Source organism: Gigantopelta aegis, chromosome 3 (assembly GCF_016097555.1).
Source record: "Gigantopelta aegis isolate Gae_Host chromosome 3, Gae_host_genome, whole genome shotgun sequence".
Classification (NCBI taxonomy): Eukaryota; Metazoa; Mollusca; class Gastropoda; order Neomphalida; family Peltospiridae; genus Gigantopelta; species Gigantopelta aegis.
The window spans coordinates 83,313,203-83,332,908 of record NC_054701.1 but is presented as its reverse complement, the minus strand read 5'-3'; the positions used below and the strand labels follow the sequence as shown (position 1 = coordinate 83,332,908).

The 19,706-nt window shown below is 37.3% G+C and overlaps 1 protein-coding gene across 1 annotated transcript in view; it reads left to right on the top strand.

The window, feature by feature from the left end:
• The window catches only part of LOC121369192, a 79,076-nt gene extending 61,718 nt beyond the window's left edge, over window positions 1–17,358 (top strand). Inside the window, exons 19-25 of the mRNA XM_041494110.1 lie at window positions 552–696; window positions 1,077–3,402; window positions 5,205–5,300; window positions 5,860–9,576; window positions 9,884–9,992; window positions 10,607–10,815; window positions 14,006–17,358. Coding sequence (XP_041350044.1) covers window positions 552–696; window positions 1,077–3,402; window positions 5,205–5,300; window positions 5,860–9,576; window positions 9,884–9,992; window positions 10,607–10,815; window positions 14,006–14,109 — 6,706 coding nt within the window. The 3' untranslated portion in view covers window positions 14,110–17,358. The remainder of the gene's footprint in view (window positions 1–551; window positions 697–1,076; window positions 3,403–5,204; window positions 5,301–5,859; window positions 9,577–9,883; window positions 9,993–10,606; window positions 10,816–14,005) is intronic.
• Window positions 17,359–19,706: the final 2,348 nt, after the last annotated feature.

Genomic DNA, 19,706 nt, shown 5'->3' with positions numbered 1-19,706 from the left:
TTTGCATACATTGTGAATGGTGCCGCCATTTTAGATCGTTGTGCAACCCTAACCATAAGGCCAATCTCAGTATTAAAATTTTAGTTTGTTTTTCGTAACCCACTTTCATCATTTGGTAATGAGTTGAAATGTTCAGAGGTAATTGCCAAATGATATTTACAAGTGGTCTGTTTAATATATAGGGTGCACAGATTTTTGTTTAGATAATTGAAAATAGTGAATGAATTAGTGATATGGTCCTTTAGTTTCTTAGTTTGTGTAGCTGGTAAATATAAGTGAAATATAATAACTACAGTAAACCGGAATTCTCTCAAAACCAGATGTTTTACACAGTCCCTTTTTAAAAACCCGGACAGAACTTAACCTCTCTAAACCGGATCTCTTTTAAACCTGGACATTTTTGTTGGTCCCAAGGATGTCCGGTATAGAGGGGTTTCACAGTAATAAGGTTATATCTGCTGCCATCAGTGACTTAATTATCCAGAAATATGTAAACTACAAAATATAATGTTAACTGAATTTTAACCTAAGAAATTGTTTTTGATTTATAGCAACTTCAGTGCATGTGACATTCCTGAGCTTGACGATCGTCTTAGGAAAGCAGAAGAACTTGATACTCTTCTCGAGCAGTTCATATCCAATGGTCCAGACTGTCCGCTGCCCGATGAGTTTCAGAACCAGCCATACAAGTTTACAGTAAGAATCCCATAACATGTTTCTCAACTTTGTTAGAAGTAAACGTACTGATGTAGCATGTACTTTGTTAGAAGTAAATTTACTGTAGCATGTACTTTGTTAGAAGTAAATTTACTGATGTAACATGTGGTTTGTTAGAAGTAAACTTATTGATCTAACAAGTACTTTGTTAGAAGTAAATTTACTGATGTAACATGTACTTTGTTAGAAGTAAATTTACTGATGTAACATGTACCTTGTTTCAAGTAAATTTACTGGTGTAACATGTACTTTGTTAGAAGTAAATTTACTGATGTAGCATATACTTTGTTAGAAGTAAACTTACTGATATAACATGTACTTAGCAATCAAGTAATTCCTGTTTTAAAAAACTTTTTCAGGATGAAATTGCATCCACACAAAAGAGAGAGACCAGTACAGTAGAGGACACTACATTGATCAGCAATTCATCGAACAAGAATTCTGTAAGCTTTGCCAAGGAAGACACATCTGTGGGACCAGTCGATTCTCTACCCATACGAAATAACACATTACTGTACGGGCAGGACAGCACGGACCTTGTCGCTAGCAATCCATCTAGTGGTGATGTCCACCGAGTAAGAGAAAGCTACAATGATGAAGATTCACGGAGCAGTGGTTCGGCTTCAGGACGTAGATGCTTGAGAGAAGATGACTCGTATGCCAAGAAGCCAGTAGTTAAATCGTCTCGGTCAATTAGTGATCTGAATAGCTGTCCGACAGGTAAAAGAACTGAAGATTGGTTTTCTGACATAGTGCCAATCAAATCAGAGCCACGTAATTCTGTAGATGGCTTCTTTGAAGACCTCATTCAACCCAGGCAAAGTGAAGTAGATTGCAAGCGATCACTCCTACCTGATGACAGTGGGTTCAATAATGAAAAACAGACAGAATCCCAGGCTGGCACATCTGCCAGACAGAGTGAAACTGAATACTGGTTTACAGGTGTTCTGGAACCTAAAAGAGAACATGTGCATTCTAATGGTGTTCAGTCATCACTGCTTACATCAGCTCTTCCTCAAGAAATCTCAACCAGATCCCAAGAATTAGAGCACAATGATGCATCACTGCAAGATACAAGACGAAGAAGTGAAAAGTTTGCTTCGGAATGTTACTCTGTAACCGTGCCCAGACCATCCGATGTAGATCTGCCACCATTAATACATCATCGGATTCTGTCAGACATAGTTCATAATGAGGAACATATCACTGGTGGTATGGTTACAACCAGACAGAAGTCCACAATCGGTGACTTTACTTCAGACAGTGTATGTGTTACAGATGTTAATGATTATTACTATTCTGATGATGACGGTACAACGAGACTGTCTCAACTTGATGGCGGCTCTATTAAAACAGAGAACAGACAGTCGGGATCGAGCTGGGTTGTAGATGGATTTCTTTCATTTGAAGAGAACTATTTAAATGGGTTATTCCAAAGTTCACCCATTACTCAGAAGGAGTTCCATGGTGATCCAAGCAGTAGCATGCAGAATAAAAATCAGAATAATTTGTGTGATTCAAGGCTGATAAGAGAAAGCACTCATGTGAAAGAAGACAGAAACACATCTCTGAATAATTTGTTGCAAGATGAAACCGACGCACAACTAACCAAAGCTAATACACGAAGTGCTTTTGCAGGACCTAATTTGTGTAACGTGCACTATAATCGGAGATCTCACCGCCACAAACAAGATCAAATTCAGCATTGGAAAACAACAACTGAAACCTGCCAAGACAACCCACGCTTGCAGAATCTGGTTCAAATACCTGTGTATGAGAGAACCTGGCAGCCAACATCGGCTTCAGAACAACAGTTGACCACACAGGATGAGCGATATGACCAAGTAGCTTGCGGCTCAAATGAACACTCCAATCAAGGTCGGGATGAGAATTTGGCAGCCAGGGAGAACGACAATGGAAGGACTGGCGAGCTGTCGGCTGCTGGTGCGTTTTGGAAGATGTGGAATACCTTGACGGGGAACACCACCAATGAAGACTCATCCAATGACAAGTATGCATCTGATTTTCCAAGTTATCCACATTCTTCGTCTGGTGATGTTCATGTTAGTGAAGTAAATGAGAACTGTTCCAGTGACATGGAAATTGACACGGAACAGGAACAGGTATCTGTAAAGATTGAAAATCAAACGCAGGAAGCCAAAATGGTTGTGAAAAAGATGGACAAAGGTTCTCACCATTCAGTCTCGGCTAAAAGGAAAAACATTTCTCAGGACCGTAAGGACAGCAGAGTGGATGCACATTGTCAGTCAAGAAAACGACAGAACTCGTCCACTGTCACGCCAGCGCCCGCTGCTCCTGAGCAAGTAAAGAACTTATTAATGAGTAATGCTGCTAATGAACAAGCAGCAGAAGATGATTTGGAATCCAAATCCAGTTGTGATGTGTCTCTGAGTGTTAGTGGCACAAATCAGACACTTCAGGAACGAATAGACGAGATCCATCTGGCATGCGAGACGATGATCCCTGGATTTGGTGAGACCACAGCCGACTCCTCGACTGGACAGTTGAGCGGTGGTCTGCCCCTGCCTTCAACGGAAGTGCTGGGCAACCTGAACTCACAGCTGCAGAAACTCATCAGTCAGCTGAAGCATTCGTCCCAAACAAATGACTCGTCAGAGATCATCGGTGATAAGACCAAAGATGAACAGTCAAAGCCAGCCAGAAGTAATATTTCTTTTTATACATTAATCGGACCTCTAACATTAGTGCATCTTCTCCACTCCCCACCCCCATCATTTTAACTTGTGAACTTGGTCCAAACTTTGGCAGTCAAATAACTACTCTTCAATGGTGGTAAGGATACTGTAAATCATGAAATTAATGCGAGCAAGTAATTAATGCAAAAAATGTGGCGAACACCTCGACGCAATAATAACTTGAAGCATTTTGTTTAGTCTCATTCCCAATACAAAAAATGTGCAGGATTTTACTATAATACTTCTAAATAAAATAAAACTTTTATAATATAAAGATGAAACAAAATACAAAAACAATTTTTGTTAAACGTCTTTTTGTGAATACTTCAAGAATCTTTGTTTTGTTTCGATGTTGCCATTCTATTTTCACTTTCCTGGAATATCATAGCCGGTATATAATACAGTGATGTTCCAAATATTTTATTTTCAAAAAGCTCATTTTGCGATGTGAGTATTTTTCAAATTTTCTTACACTTCTGGATTACTGTATACATTTAAACTGTTCTGAACATTTGTAAAATTATAATCAACAAATTTTATTACTAAATATATTCCTTTAAAAACGAAACAGTAGAAAATTATATAACTGTAACCAACAATCTGTGCGTATTTCTTCAAACCATTTGGCTCGACTCTATACATGGCATTTAATTTAGACTGGTCGCAAGTTGTCACTGTTGCAATATATCGCATTTGTTAACGTCTATTCCTGTGCTGCACATCAAGTGTATAAAATCATTCTAAAACATTTGTTAGAATAATACGTCTGTGTTCGCGTGAAATATTGTGCTCTATAATAGCAACCCGTTTACCATTTATTCCTACTGGTGGATTAATTACAAGCAATCACCGCACAAAAGTGCGAGGCATACCCTTAACAATAAGGTGTAGTTATACTAATTACACTACTTTTAAGTAATTAGGGCTTCCTGGTCGACCCACCATGCGATTACCTTCAGGTTATGTAGTAGCTGTGAAAACAACTACTGACTTCTTTTAACATGAAAGATGAAGCCCAAACAATATAATAACACAACTGTGGTTTTTATGTGATGTGGACTTTTGCCCGACACATTAATAAATATACGCATTTTTGTCCACTCATGTACGGATGCAATAATATCATGACGTATTAATTACATGATTTACAGTACCTGTTTTCTGTTTCATGACTACTTCTTTCTAAAGGGCGGAACGTAGTTTAGTGGTTCAAGGCTCGACTGATGAGCGATCGATCTAGGATCGATTCCTGTCGGTAGGCCCATTGGGCTATTTCTCGTTCTAGCCAGTACTCTACAACTGGTGTACATAACAAAGGCCATGGTATGTACTATTCTTTCTATGGGATGGTGCACATCAAAGATCCCTTGCTGCTAATCGAAAAGAGTAGCCCATGAAGTGGCAACAGCTGATTTCCTCTCAATATCTATGTGGTTCTTAACCATATGTCCGATGCCATATAACCGTAAATAAAATGTGTTGAGTGCATCGTTAAATAAAACATTTCCTTCTTTCTAATTCGGGCTTGTAAACTGGATTTCTTTTATACACCTGATGTCATCTCTCTTTAGGTTGTCGTGGGATGAGGGGTGTGCTTTTTTGTTTTTCAAAACCGTATTTATTTACACATTTGTATGTTTGGTATTGATCAAAAGCAAACCTATTATTAAGAAGTCATATGTTTTACAATGTTTATGTTCACAAAACATTATTCCTAATGATGCATGTTTTCGGTTTACTTGTAACCAATATTTTTTTCTCACTCCTCAGAAAAACGTTATCGTACAACTGGACCTCATCCCGACCGATTCAATAAGTGGGAGCACATACTGTTTCCCATCACCTTTGACCCTTGGAGAGACATTGGTAAGAGACAGTTCCACTAATTTTGCTACATAGGTATAGCTTTTGAGTTTGTGTATTCAGCATATGACAAGCAAGACATCATGACTTTGCCATTCTAGGTTAACTTTAAAATGTGTTAAATGCTTTATGGAAGGTTATTCATTTAATACAAGTAAGCAACTTGTAGAAATGAGTAATTTTATTAGTGGTTAACATTTATTTATTTATTATTATTAGTTATTATTATTATCATTATTATTATTGGGTGTGTGTGTGCGAGTGTGAGTGTGTGTGTGACTGAATATCATTAATAATTTCTTCATTTTTCTTGACACGACTGGTATATCAAAGGCCGTGGTATGTGCTATCCTGTCTGTGGGATGGTGCATATAAAAGATCCCTTGCTGCTAATTGGAAAGAGTAGCCCATGAAGTGGCAACAGCAAGTTTCCTCTCTATATATCTATGTGGTCATTAACCATATGTCTGACGCCATAATTAACATGTGTTGAGTGCGTCGTTAAATAAAACATTTCTTTCTTTTCTTGGTTACTACAGATCAAAATCTTCTTTTTTTTTAGATTATAAAGCTGGTCCGAGTGTGGGGAATTATATGTTGGTAAACATAGACGATAGCCCCGAGCATGATCCAAGGCGAAATCGCAAGTTGATTCGTGACTTCAATGATGGGAAACGTCCTGCACCTGGCGTTCATCAGCAAAAGATGAATGTGAAAAACAAGCTACCTGATAGCAGTGGTGAAAGGATTCACAGCATATCAGTGTTCAAACCTTCTATTGCCGAGCAGATCAGCTGTCATCCACGACATCTTAAACATTCCGAGCAAGCTAGAAAAATGGGAGCTGAACCCACCAATAAAATTGCTCATGGAAAAGGGGGATCTAAAAAAGAGCAAAACACACTGGAATGTGAAGTAATCAGTAATGGTAGATCTGAAGTAATACCTGGAAGAGCTAGAACTAAAGTAGAAGAGGGAAAACCTATATCTGAAATGAAACAACAAAAATCTAGGTCTGAAGTAGAACTTGGAAAACCTAGATCTGGAATGGAACATGGGAAACCTAAATCTGAAGTAGGACAGGAAAAACCCAGGTCTGGAATGCAGGCTGGAAAACCTAAATCTGAAATAGAACAAGGAAAAATTAGATCTGGAATAGAACATGAGAAACCTAGATCTGAAGTAAAACAAGAAAAATCTAGATCTGAAGTAGAAGACGGAAAACCTAGATCTGAAGTAGAAGACGGAAAACCTAGATCTGAAGTAAAACAAGGAAAACATAGATCAGCAACTGAACAAGGAAAACCTAGGTTAAAAACTGAATCAGTAGATCAGGGGAAATGTGAATCAGAATTCAAATGTAGATTTGAAATAGAAGAGCAAAGTGGGTCAAAAAGTGAATGTGGAAAATCTAGATCTGAAACTGAACAAGGACTATCTGTCTGGAAAGTACTATCAGTACATGAAAAAGCAAGCAGAAAAATAAAACTTGAAATAACAAAATCTGAAACAAAACAGGACAAATTAGGAAAGTATGGTTTTGAAGGACACAGTCAAAAAATCAAAACTGAACTAGTGAGTTTAAAGAAAGATGGATACCGAATGAAGAAGGAAATTGGAGATGAAAGTTCTTTGACAAATACAATCCAAGCAGTCACTGGCCAGCCCTCTGATAACCATACATTGCTGCAAAACACTGTGACAAAATTACTTTCATCCAAAATAAATGACGTTCCTTTGAGTGATGCTAACATGAAACAAAAATCCAAAATCCTTTGCACTTCACATCTTAAAACAGACCATGCAGTTGGATCGTCATCATCGAAAACACTTTTGGGATGTCTAAATTCAGACAAAAGTTCTTTAGCCATATCCATATTGAGGTTAGCAAAAGAAAATGCCTTAAGAAAAGAGAGTATGCATAGCACTGACTCTGGTTATTCCACTGAGAGTTTTGCAAATGACGGGGGCAGTTTACAGACGGACAGACTGATGACTTTGAAACAGAGTTCTTCAGAAACCTCGGTGCATCACAATGTTGACCATGTGCAAAGGCATGAATTTATGACATCAGATAGAAGCCATTCAGAAACATTTTTAGATTCTGAAAATCGGGGAATGACTCCTGTTGATCCAGAAGAGCATTTAGTGAGCAGCTGCTCTGTTTTGACTGTTGATAATCGACCAGTTACTTCAAAAATGGGGACACAAATGCATCCTTTGCCTCTCCATTTTGAAACTGAAGTTGGACAGACAAAAAACAAAAGCCAAAAAATCAATAATATTGCATCCAGTAATACTACAGATCACTTGCCTGATGAAAGTGATTATGATGAGAAAATGTTTGAAGACCAAAATTGCAACTTGTATGATACAAAGCCATTAGTCATGCACAATAAACAGGATATTCAGGGTGTCAAATGTTTAAATACCAACAACAGTGCAGATTATGCACAGCTTAATTCAAGCAGTAGCAAAGTACCTGTTGATGAAATCATTTTGAGTGACTGTCGTGAAAAAAGTAAGCTTCTAAAAACAGATTTTTCTGAGAATGATTCAGACCCCATGGATAACATTGTTGAAAACTTCTATAGGGAACTATCGTCCATCAGTTCTGATAGTGATATGAACAGCCCATTAAAGAAAGGTTCATTACAGAAAGTTGGCAACCAGAAGACATGTAGATTTCACCAAAAGGACAATCCACTGCTAATACTAAAAAACAAATATGAAAATTCAAAGGTTTCTGATGACACTTCAGATTTCTCTGAGACTCTGAGACTAGAAATGAAACTTCAGTCTTTCAATGATCTGCCTTTTCCTGTTGAAACGAGCTGTGATCAAAATATGAAGCATCATTGTTCTTCAAGCAGTGTCCCCGACAAGATGACAGATGCTTGTTCAGTGAACAAAGAAGGTTTTACCAATATTTATTCATCTTCCAAAACCAGTTTTAACTCTGGTTCTAATCACAACAGTTACAACACAACTGATTCGGATAAAGTGCAGATGCCATCTCCAAGACAAATTAAGTGTGCCATGCCAATTTTCAGAAGGGTTACCGGAGATGACTTTGATTGTTCTGAGAGCCAGGATCCACATGGTGGGAGTCGTTTTGAAGAGTGTGGGTACGTCCAGGATAAGCAGCACTCTATTGGTGATGACAACCGGGAAGGAAGACGACCACACTCCGAGGTTGTCGGTTCAAGTTCAGAATGTCCTTACACATTAAAGGACATGTCTGAAGACTGTAATACTTTAAAAAACATTCTTTGTGAATCCTCGTCAAACAGAGTAGCAAAACTTCGGTATGCTGTTCACGATTACACATTTGCCGATTCTAGTGCAGTGAAAACGCTACCCTACTTTTCTCTAGTCAGACAATTACAGCCAATACCAGATCCAGTCTCAACTCCTGCTGCTCAGACATTTCTGCATCAAGAAATGACTTCCATCACTTCTCCTTTAACAAAATTATTAGACTCCGTGTCTTGTACAAGAGCTTTGCCTCTGCATTCCCTAGGTGGTATACCCAGTCCTTTAAGCATTCCATCTAATCCTTCTGGTGGCATTTCCAGTCAAAATATGTTGCCCATGTGTTCCCTGGGTGTTTTACCCAATCCTGTAACCATATCCTCTAATACTTATGGTGACATTTCCAGTCAAAATATGTTGCCTATGTCTTCCCTGGGTGTTTTACCCAGTCCTGTAAGAATTTCATCTAATCATTCTGGTGGCATCACTAGTCAAAATATGTTAGCATCATCAGCAGTAGCAGCATCATCAGCACAATCCTGGACAGTGCCTGGGAACATCCACATCAACAGTAGACTTATGTATAAACAATTTCAAGTGTCTTCTCCACAATCAGCAGTGTTTCACGATGGAGGAAATCTAGCTAATACCGAATATTATTCCAAACCTGACACGGCCCATTGTAAGACAACTGAAACTCAGTTTGCTGGTGCCAATCTAACTGATGAAAAATTAAAACCTCTAGGCACAGACAGTAGGCATCAACAGGCATATCAGAACAAGAAGATTCCAGATTGCAGCAGGTTAAAGAATTGCAGTCCATATCTGAGAGATTGCCAGATGGGTGAATTGGAGAATTGGCAGTCGGCTGAAAGAAACTGCCAGCTGAGCAGGTTAGGCAGTGCTGTTGAAACTGTACAAGAGAATCTATCAGCAGCCAAGAGAATTTCTTCAGTTAGGGAATCGATGCAAGACGGAGGTGTGATCAGTGTCGATGAGACCGTCATTCTCTACGGTCGAGCAGGTGAGTTCGGTTCTTTCCCAATCTGTATTTCATGCTCTTGATTGGCCTCGTGTGGTGTTGCCTGTCATAGTGGTTCCATTTCTTAACTGTTGTAATCAGTGAATATTTTGTTTTCTAAATGCGTATTAGTGACGGTTGCTAACCAATTGAAAAAACAAACATTTGTGACTGTGCTGAAGAATTTTGTGTTTATTTGCAACTTGACGTACATGTAGCTTTATTTGTCTGTGCTTTATATTTCATGTAGGTGCTTGTAAATATTTGTACTTTATTTTTGAGGCATTTTTATAATTTTTTTGTCCCATAGAGGTGTTTCAAAACCTGCTGTGCTGCATGTACAACACGAAGATGAAGACCGGCCACACCTGGATTCTCACAATTCACTCCAACATTGTCATCTTCCTTGCCAAAATGAGGTACACGCTCTAACTTCAAATTTGGAGGTTTTCTTCTATCTTTCTCTCTCTTTTTTTTCACCTTTCATTTTTAGTTATTCTTTTACTTTATAAAATTTAAAATAAATAAAATAAATATGCATTATCCGGATATTATTTATTTGCCTTAACTCCATACACTGTTCTTAGGTTCTGACCACAACATATTTGTACTTTCTTTTGACATCCAATAATTGATGATTAATTAATCAAAGTGCACTAATGCTTTCATTTAAAAAGGGGCGGGACGTAGCCCGGTGGTAAAGCAGTCACTTGATGCATGGTCTGTCTAGGATCGATCCCCGTCAGTGGGCCCATTGGGCTATTTTTCGTTCCAACCAGTACACCATGACTGGCATATAAAAGGCTATGGTATGTGCTATCCTGTCTGTGGCATGGTGCATATAAAAGATCCCTTGCTACTAATGGGAAAATATAGTGGGTTTCCTCTCTTAAGACTATATGTAAAAAAAAAACCCACCCTAATGTTTAACATCCAATAGTCGATGATTACTAAATCAATGTGCTCTAGTGGTGTTGTTAAACAAAAACAAACTTTAAAGTTATTGTGTTAGTTTATAAGTGTTATTTTAAAGGGACCACTCGGGCGACAGCAACATGGAGAGTGAGGTGTGTCGGAAGAAGCTGTCGCTCATCTCCACGTTCCGGACGTACGGCATTGTCAAGCTCGTTTCTGGCTGCCGCTGCGACAAGACGGCAGAGAAGTATGTTGCCCTCGCCAGATGCCTGTCTCGCTTCAGACACGACCGACACAGGGACCTGCCACATGCCATCATCCTCTCAGGTGGGCATAGCGGAACAGATGTTTTCTTTTCTACTTCACCTGGCCTCAAAACAAATGCATATTCCCCTCACGGAAAAGAAGGAAGTTACAGTCACGTGACTGAAACAGGAAGGAGGACTCATTGGAAGAAATTTAGGCCATCCCATCGGCTGTTGGGATGTTCGGACCAGACTGCTATCACCAGGGGAATATGCATTTGTGTTGAGGCCAGGTGACATATTCCTAAAAGAGAAAACACCAAGTTTTCTCCATTCCTGGAAAAACAGATTCTTAATGGTCTGTACTTTGTGTCTTTTTTTCCTTTTTTTTTTTTTCTTTTTTTTTTTTTTTGCTGCTTGTCAAAAATGTTTCCATATTCTTCATGCTGGAAAACTTACAATATGGTTTTAGCTGATGCTTTTCATGTATTGGAGGGAAAACCATTTTAGACCATTGTGCAACCAATGATGGTGCAACCTGACCACCAATATTAGAATTTCCAGATTTTTCTTTTCATAACCCACTTTCATCTTTGGAAAAGGTTACTTTGATGTTGTCATTGTGGTTTGTTGTTTTGGGGTGGTAGAGTGTTCACTGGAGGTGCAGTGGGTCGCAGGATCAATCTCTTGGGGATCTCAAACCCACCCCCTACCCCATTCCAACCCATGCACCACAACTAGCAATCAAATGCCAGGGTGTGTCCTGTCCACGAGAACGTGCATGTAAAATATCCCTTACTGCTTTATTGGTTGGAGTAGCCTCTGTTAGCGTAGTCCAGTGGTAAAGTACTAACCTGATGTGCAGTCAGTGTGAGATCGATCCCCATCAGTGGGACCATTGGGCTATTTCTTGTTCCAGCCAGTTCACCTCGACTTACATCAAAGGCTGTGATATGTGCTACAGACCTTGTCTTTTAAGGTGCGATCGCGCTTGTACAGCGCACGTAATTTCATTCTGGCGAGTGTGAAAAATAACGCAGCACATATAAAAATAATTCTGTATATTGATCGACACTATTTACCGTATGTAGCTGATAGAAAGATCCGTTTAATAATACCAGAAAAAAAAGGTGCTTCAGGAAGATTGAATCACTAAAACTTGAAACGGAAATGATATGGAAAAAACTCCTTATTTTTTTGCTTACGGATTCTTTGTTAAATGTGATTTCTATTACTAAATACTTAAATTATAGTTGCTTAACATCTCGATTCTAACAATTGATACTTATATGTTAATACAATTATTTTATATTAAATAGAGTGGAATTGCTGAATCTTATGTCGTATGTGTGAAATCTGTCAAAGTGTAATTACAACCTGTCTTCGTCAGTTTCCTTGTTGTTTTTAATTTGCTGGCGCCATAAGAAAATTTAGCTTTGTTACATTGATGCCCATGTTATGATGGATTAAAATACTGCACAACATTTTATTTATTTATGCATGTTTCCAGACTTCAAACTTGTCCAAAATATATATTAAGAAATTGAAACCTGTGTAAAGAAATATCTGTGTAAAGCTATTGATGGTAATGTTTTGGCTGTTAACTTAGATTATTTTCCAAGTTGTGTCAATAATTCACTTCATGCTATTGTGGTTTAAACAATATTTATTTCACAAAAGAAATGGATTGGCAAACAGGCCATTGGCCTATATTAATGCCTCTCCACACATACTTTGTTACATACAATTTATAATATACACATTTATCAATTGACATGTTCTTCAGAGAATTAAAAACAATTACATAATTTGCACTCAAACATAAAAAAAAATTAAAGTATTTTCTCTGAAGACATTACTGAAATGTACGTTCTTATTTGTTGGTCTTTCCCAATGTTCAACAACATAAACAAAAGAAAAATAAACAATAAAATAAAATACAAAGAGAATTAATGTTGGTAATAAAATCATACCCATTAGGGTGGCCTGGGGGAAAACATTGACAACTGTCACTTTTACTGATGCAATGTATGTCAATGACAGTAGTTTTCAAGGGTAAGATGGTGACTTCACATTAAACCCATGCATTAAGATTAAATATTATATCTGCACATGACTCAATTATCACATCTCCCAACTGAATGCATGCACATACTCTACATGGAACCAGCCCAACATGTGGTATAGCATGTGGCATGTACAAGCTGACCCATAATTACCGAATAATAACTAAAATCACTTACAATTTTTTTTGAAATTATAATTATAATATTGACAAAAGATCGCGTGTGTGTGTGTGTGTGTCCGATCAAACCCAATACTAGTTATCCAGTCCCACAGGTTTCGCAAAATGATGTAAATAAACATACTTGTAAAGAGCCACGTGCATGTGCATTATCATACGTATGCCACCAAGAATAGATTATAAACATAAACATATACCCGTGCACTATTACTCACGGATTGGTTACATTTATGACATCTTGAACATATCCAGATTAATAACACACATTGTGGTTTTGAAAATATTTCTATTAGAATACATGCAGTTCATAAATGCTGTATTATTACTCTGTAAATGTCGTATTTGAAAATGTTCTCAAACTTGGATACATAGTCGCGCTATCTATAGTATCACTATCTATTTGCTTCAAAGAACTCACTTTAGCTGTCACCGAAATCCTGATGCTTAACTTTCTTCAGGCTTTGACACACTTGTGAGGATTTGTCACACTCTTGTGGTAATTTTGTACTATTTCCAAGCTTATTTCTTTTCCTTTTCTCCTTCCGTGTAGCTTTTTTTAATGGCATGGAGCATTCACGCAACGCATGTGCAGTATTGACAACACAAGACAATAATTTTGCAGACCCCAAACTTTATTATTTTGAACAATAGAGGAATACTATTAACACCACTTCTGTTAAAAGTCCATTCTGAAAGTTCATTGAGAAAACTCAGTCACTCTATAACGGACACGAAAGTTTACAAAACCTAACAACAGCCATCTTGTTTACAGTTTTACCTTAAAAAAACATAACACAGAAATCCACCAATATCAGAACTTCAAGGAGATATCCGCATTTGAAACACACATATACACATACTCATCGCTTTATCTCCATAATCAGTGTCATTTTCATACCTCCAAGTCCCGGGCACCACCAAATATTTGGGGGGTTTTCACACCTGGTACCAGGAGTAAGAAAGGTGACCAACTATCAGCAAGTGGTGTTAAGGAAACATCATTTATTTTTTAATCTTTTCTTTTCAGAGTTGCCCATTGAAACGAGATTCCCGCAGATCTTAGATGGGGACGAGCACGTGATGTTTCTGAAAGTAGACGCCTTCATCCAAAAATTCCTGATACAAATATAGCAGACTTGTCGAGGGTCCAGCAACTTTGTTGAATTTCTTGCTGTCCTCGGAGGGACTGGCATACTGGACCACTGCTTTAGCAGTGCAACCACAACAGATATTTAATATATATCACAGTCAAGAGTAGGGACCAATGTTTTATCAGTACATATAAACTATTTAATTTATCTCACAATCTGTGTAGGGAACTGTTTTATTTATATCACTGTCTGTGTACCCTTACACTGTACTGGTATTTTAAGTCTGGGTGCATTTAATAGTGACAATTTCTGCCAGCCAGGAGGTTATTTAGCATTATCTGGATGCTTTTCCAATTTCTGCCAGCCAGGAGGTTATTTAGCATTACCTAGATGCTTTTCCAATTTCCCCTTAAGTGTTTAATTCAGGCTTAACATGTTCGTATTAAGAAAAACTGAATCTTCACTGTCACATTGGAAACTAAAATTATAAAAAAAATTCTTTTAAGCTTACTCGAAACCTATGACAATCGAGTCTTGAAATAAACCATTTATGGATTACCGAAAAACTAATTCAGGTAACTCAGTTTATTTCTGCATAACCTATCATGACCATCTAAATGTTCTAAATTTAATTTAAAAAAAATAAAAATGGGTTGCACAAAACTTGACGATCGTTCTGACAATTTTCTGTTACTCTTGACAGTGTTAGGATCTAAAGTTATTAGGACAGTTTCCAGGGTTCATACAGATTTGAACAGTGCTTGAATTTGAGTGGTCAGAATGAAAAACCCTTGAATTTGTCAAAACTTCATGAAAAATGCTTGAATTTGAGATCATCATCTAAAAAAAAGTGCCAGAATTGCGTATTTCCACTGATAAATATTAAAATTTATCTTCAGTATGTTTAAAAAAAAATCTGATTAGCTGCTACTCGCTACTCAGTATGTTGACTCCAAATGATCAGCTGCAGTTAACATTACATATACTTATGACGTGAATGAACAGTGAAAAATTCAAGTGCCGTAAAAGTAATTGAGTTTAAAAAGATGTTTTAATTAGTTTTAAACCTGGTCTTTGTGGATTGGGTGAGAAGAACAACACTTCACTTGTATTCTTTGGATACCATTTATATCTTATAACTCGTTTAAGAACATATCCAAACTCCGTTTGAAACAACATCAAAGATTGTTCTATCGGCTAGTTGCATTTTGAATTAAAAATGTAGCAATGTAGAATATTGTCTTGCTTAAGAGGTTTACCTGTTTTTACATCTCACAATTTTTGCGTAATTTTAGGAAATTTTGTCCCTTTATACTTTTGGAAGTAAATTATTCATCCTCATAAATATTTATTTACATGCTAGGGCTTTCTGAGATGTGTTTCCAAGGTATGCAGATTATTTAATGGAAAAACTGATTACCTCAATCATTGTCTATCATGTCCAATGTCGGAGCTAGTGAGAAAAGAAGGCAACTTGATATTACAGATATTACTATTTAGCAATGATTTACAGTTCATTTTGAATAAATTTCAGGTTTTTAATAAATCTTTTACAAGACCTTTGTGAAAAGAAAAGCGTGGGAATCATAATTATGGTTATGGGTTTCCTTTCAAAATTTAGGCAAATTGTAAATGTTTCTCTCATTTTATAGAAAAATATTTTAAACCTATGCTCTAGGTGAGAATAGAATTTTGGAGTAGAAATAATCATGGAGCATTTTTTATAGAAAAAGAAAGATATTTTGGGGGGTTTTGTTAAGAGGTATATTTTGTATACATTTTGGCATTGCATTTTAACACTATTGGCAGTAGATAAACATTTTAATGTAAAACTATACGTATGTTGATACAAATTGAAATAAGAATGCACATACGTAATTGTTGAAGGTTAAAATCTGAATTTTTGTTGTCGCTAATGTATGTTATTGTACATTATCAAGTTCGGGGTCCTTCAAATAGTCATATGGTGATCAGCTGTCTGTACTTCTGTCCATCCATCCGTGCCCCAGTCATATTGGGTTAAACGTTTCCCCCAACCTTGGTTACTATTGTAGAGCAGGAGGTTATAAATTAATCTCTTGGTGATGGTTTTATCTTAACTTATTGTTATTTGTCTTGAAAATAATAGGCATATTTATAACATTTCCTTTTTAAGAAGAATATACTTTTCTTCAATGATGTCTTTATCAGTGTTTTATTGTTTTGTAAAAATATTGTTTTTTTGCATGTTGTGAGTCGTTCTTAATTTATGGTTCATTGTGGTAGCATTGGCATAATGATTCATGTATTGCGGTAAACGTTATTTGACACCCAATAGCCAATATGTTTTTTTTGTTTTTGGTGCTGGGGTGTCGTTAACATTCATTCATTCATTTTCCAGATAGCAGACATAGTAATGTGCATTCACCCGTCTTCTGTAAGTGTAGTGATAATTGGATGATAATAAGATGTTGATATGACTCATATGGGCTGTTTATCCATTGATACACTCGTGGGACTTGCATTCGGTTTGTCGTAGCATCTTTTACTGATGTTCCCTTATTTCCCCTTCTCTGTATAATATTATAGTTAATGTATATATACAGTGATGGATTTTCAGAATGCATATGAAGTCTTCAGTGCCATATTCTTCATTTTTCATTTTCACAACAGTCTGGAACAATTTTGAAGGATTAGACAACTTGGTATTTATGAGGCCTTTACAATAATAACGATGACAAGCTACCAAAATGTTGATGTTTCCCAGTCAAAATGTGTTTCCCCAGTGTTATTAAAAACAGTGCCCTTTAGTTTGGTGTTAAACATGAAAATGTCCCTCATGTTTGTTATTCATGAAAATACCCCTCATCTTTGTGATATTAATGAATATGTCCTTTATGTTTGTGTTATTAATGAATATGTCCCTTTTGTTGTATTATTAATGATAAATGTCCCTTATGTTTGATTTATTCATGAAAATGTCCATTTCGTTTGGTTATGACCTTGTATACAAATGTCATTGTTTTATCAAGCTTCATATTCGATATTTGTTTTAAAAAAAGCCATCTTTCGTTCCCACCCACCACCACTTGCTTCTTTTTCAGCAAGAATCTCATATCAGATGCCATATCATTAAAGTATTGTGATGTACAACTGAACGCCGTTTATTCCCTGGTCTTTATACTGTGTTAATACATGTATGTACTAGCAGGGTTTCTGCCAGAGGGTAAAATGGGTATGACACCATACCCACATTTTTTGCACATTTTATTTTTTAAGTATACCTTTTGACAAAATTAATGACTGTTATCATTACTGTATGATTTTTACCGGCGTCGTGGCAGGCCATCAGTCTACAGGCTGGTAGGTACTGGGTTCGGATCCCAGTCGAGGCATGGGATTTTTAATCCAGATACAGACTCCAAACCCTGAGTGAGTGCTCCGCAAGGCTCAATGGGTAGGTGTAAACCACTTGCACCGACCAGTGATCCATAACTGGTTCAACAAAGGCCATGGTTTGTGCTATCCTGCCTGTGGGAAGCACAAATAAAAGATCCCTTGCTGCCAATCGGAAGAGTAGCCCATGTAGTGGTGACAGCGGGTTTCCTCGCAAAATCTGTGTGGTCCTGAACCATATGTCTGATGCCATATAACCATAAATAAAGTGTGTTGAGTGCGTCATTAAATAAAACACTTCTTACTTTCTTACTGTATGATTTTCTTAATCCTAACTCTAAACATAACCCATTTTATTCCTGGGGGAGATCCTTATACCACCACCACCCGTTGCATTCAGCAAACACATTGTAAATATTCAATTTCAAAGCGCCATACCCAAACATTTCTTTCTGGCAGAAACACAGACTAGTGTATGTTTATTTGTTCTCTCCATAGTATTTTTATATACTACAGTGTATGTTGGTGATTACAGAATTAAGACTGGTCATGAATGCCATGCGTAACAAATGTGATACCTTGCCTTGTGTAGGAGGTTCTTTCAAGAATTTCACTAGGTTTTCAGTTAGTGGCATGTACTTTTTGTTTTGTCAGAAACTGGCAATAGAATATAATATATCAATATAAGGTATGTCTTCTTCCTTGAATCCCTTTTAGGTTCGTATTCAGTGGTCTTTAACACTTCAGTGCATAGTTGGTTGCCTCTACATTTACATGTCATAAAATATTTTTGTATCTGGTAGATTTCACAGTAACACTGAACAGTATTATTCTTATAGTAATATTAGAATCTGCGTTTGAATTTTTTGTGACCGGCCTCGTTGGTGTCGTGGTTAGGCCATCAGTCTACAGGCTGGTAGGTACTGGGTTCGGATCCCAGTTGAGGCATGGGATTTTTAATCCAGATACCGACTCCAAACCCTGAGTGAGTGCTCAGCAAGGCTCAATGGGTAAACCACTTGCACTGACCATTGATCCATAACTGGTTTAACAAAGGTCATGGTTTGTGCTATCCTGCCTTTGGGGCATGCAAATAAAAGATCCCTTGCTGCTTTTTGTAAAAGAGTAGCCTATGAGGTAACAGCGGGTTTCCTCTAAAAAAAACCAGTGTCAGAATGGCCATATGTTTGACGTCAAATAGCCGATGATAAGATAAAAAAATCAATGTGCTCTAGTGGCGTCATTAAATAAAACAAACTTTACTCTTTTTTTAATTTTTTGTTTACCAGCAGAAAAATTGAGAATAATATTTGTTTGTCGTGTCCCCTGTGTGTTACAGCTGTACTGTGTCCAGATATGCACCCTGTTCTGTATGGTGCTTAAGAAGAGTGCTCTTGTAGTGTTTTTCATTCATTTTAATGTGCCATATTTGCTTTTTTATTATACTAGTAGTATATTTGTAAATAAAAAATAATAATAAATTGTAATGTGTTTTTAAAGGTATATGGTCCTATTTGTAGCATTGTATGATATTGCAGTCTTTCCAAAACATAGTTTCTTTCTCGACGTGGTAAATTGTCACATCTGGTTATGTGAAATGTAGTTCTGAATATATAATCGATCATCTACAAACTCGCCACAGACTTCAGGGACTAAAATTGTCAAATCTTGATCTGGAGACAAGGAAATGTTATTTTTTGTGATCAGTTTGAATTGTCAGAGCGGGACCATTATTTGACCCAGACTTTGCCAAGAAAGGAGGCGGGACGTAGCCCAGTGGTACAGCGCTTGCTTGATGCGCGGCTGGTCTGGGATCGATCCATCGGTGGGCCCATTGGGCTATTTCTCATTCCACCCAGTGCACCACGACTGGTATATCAAAGGCCGTGGTATGTACTACCTGTCTGTGGGATGGTGCATATAAAAGATCACTTTCTGCTATTCGAAAAGAGTAGCCCATGAAGTGGCGACAGCAGGTTTCCTCTCAATGTCTTTGTGTTCCTTAACCATATGTTTGATGCCATATAACCGTAAATAAAATGTGTTGAGTGTGTCGTTAAATAAAACATTTCTTTCTTTCTTTTGCCAAGAAGGGTGAATAATCACTCCTTGCCCACCCTCCATACAGCTTGGAAAGTTCTAAGAGAGCAGCAAATTGATTGCCTTGCAGTAAACGTTTTTTAAATACATTTCAGTTGAAAATTCATGTGATTGCTGTCAAGCACCACCATCTCAGGAGATTAGCTCATGGTGAAAAAAAAA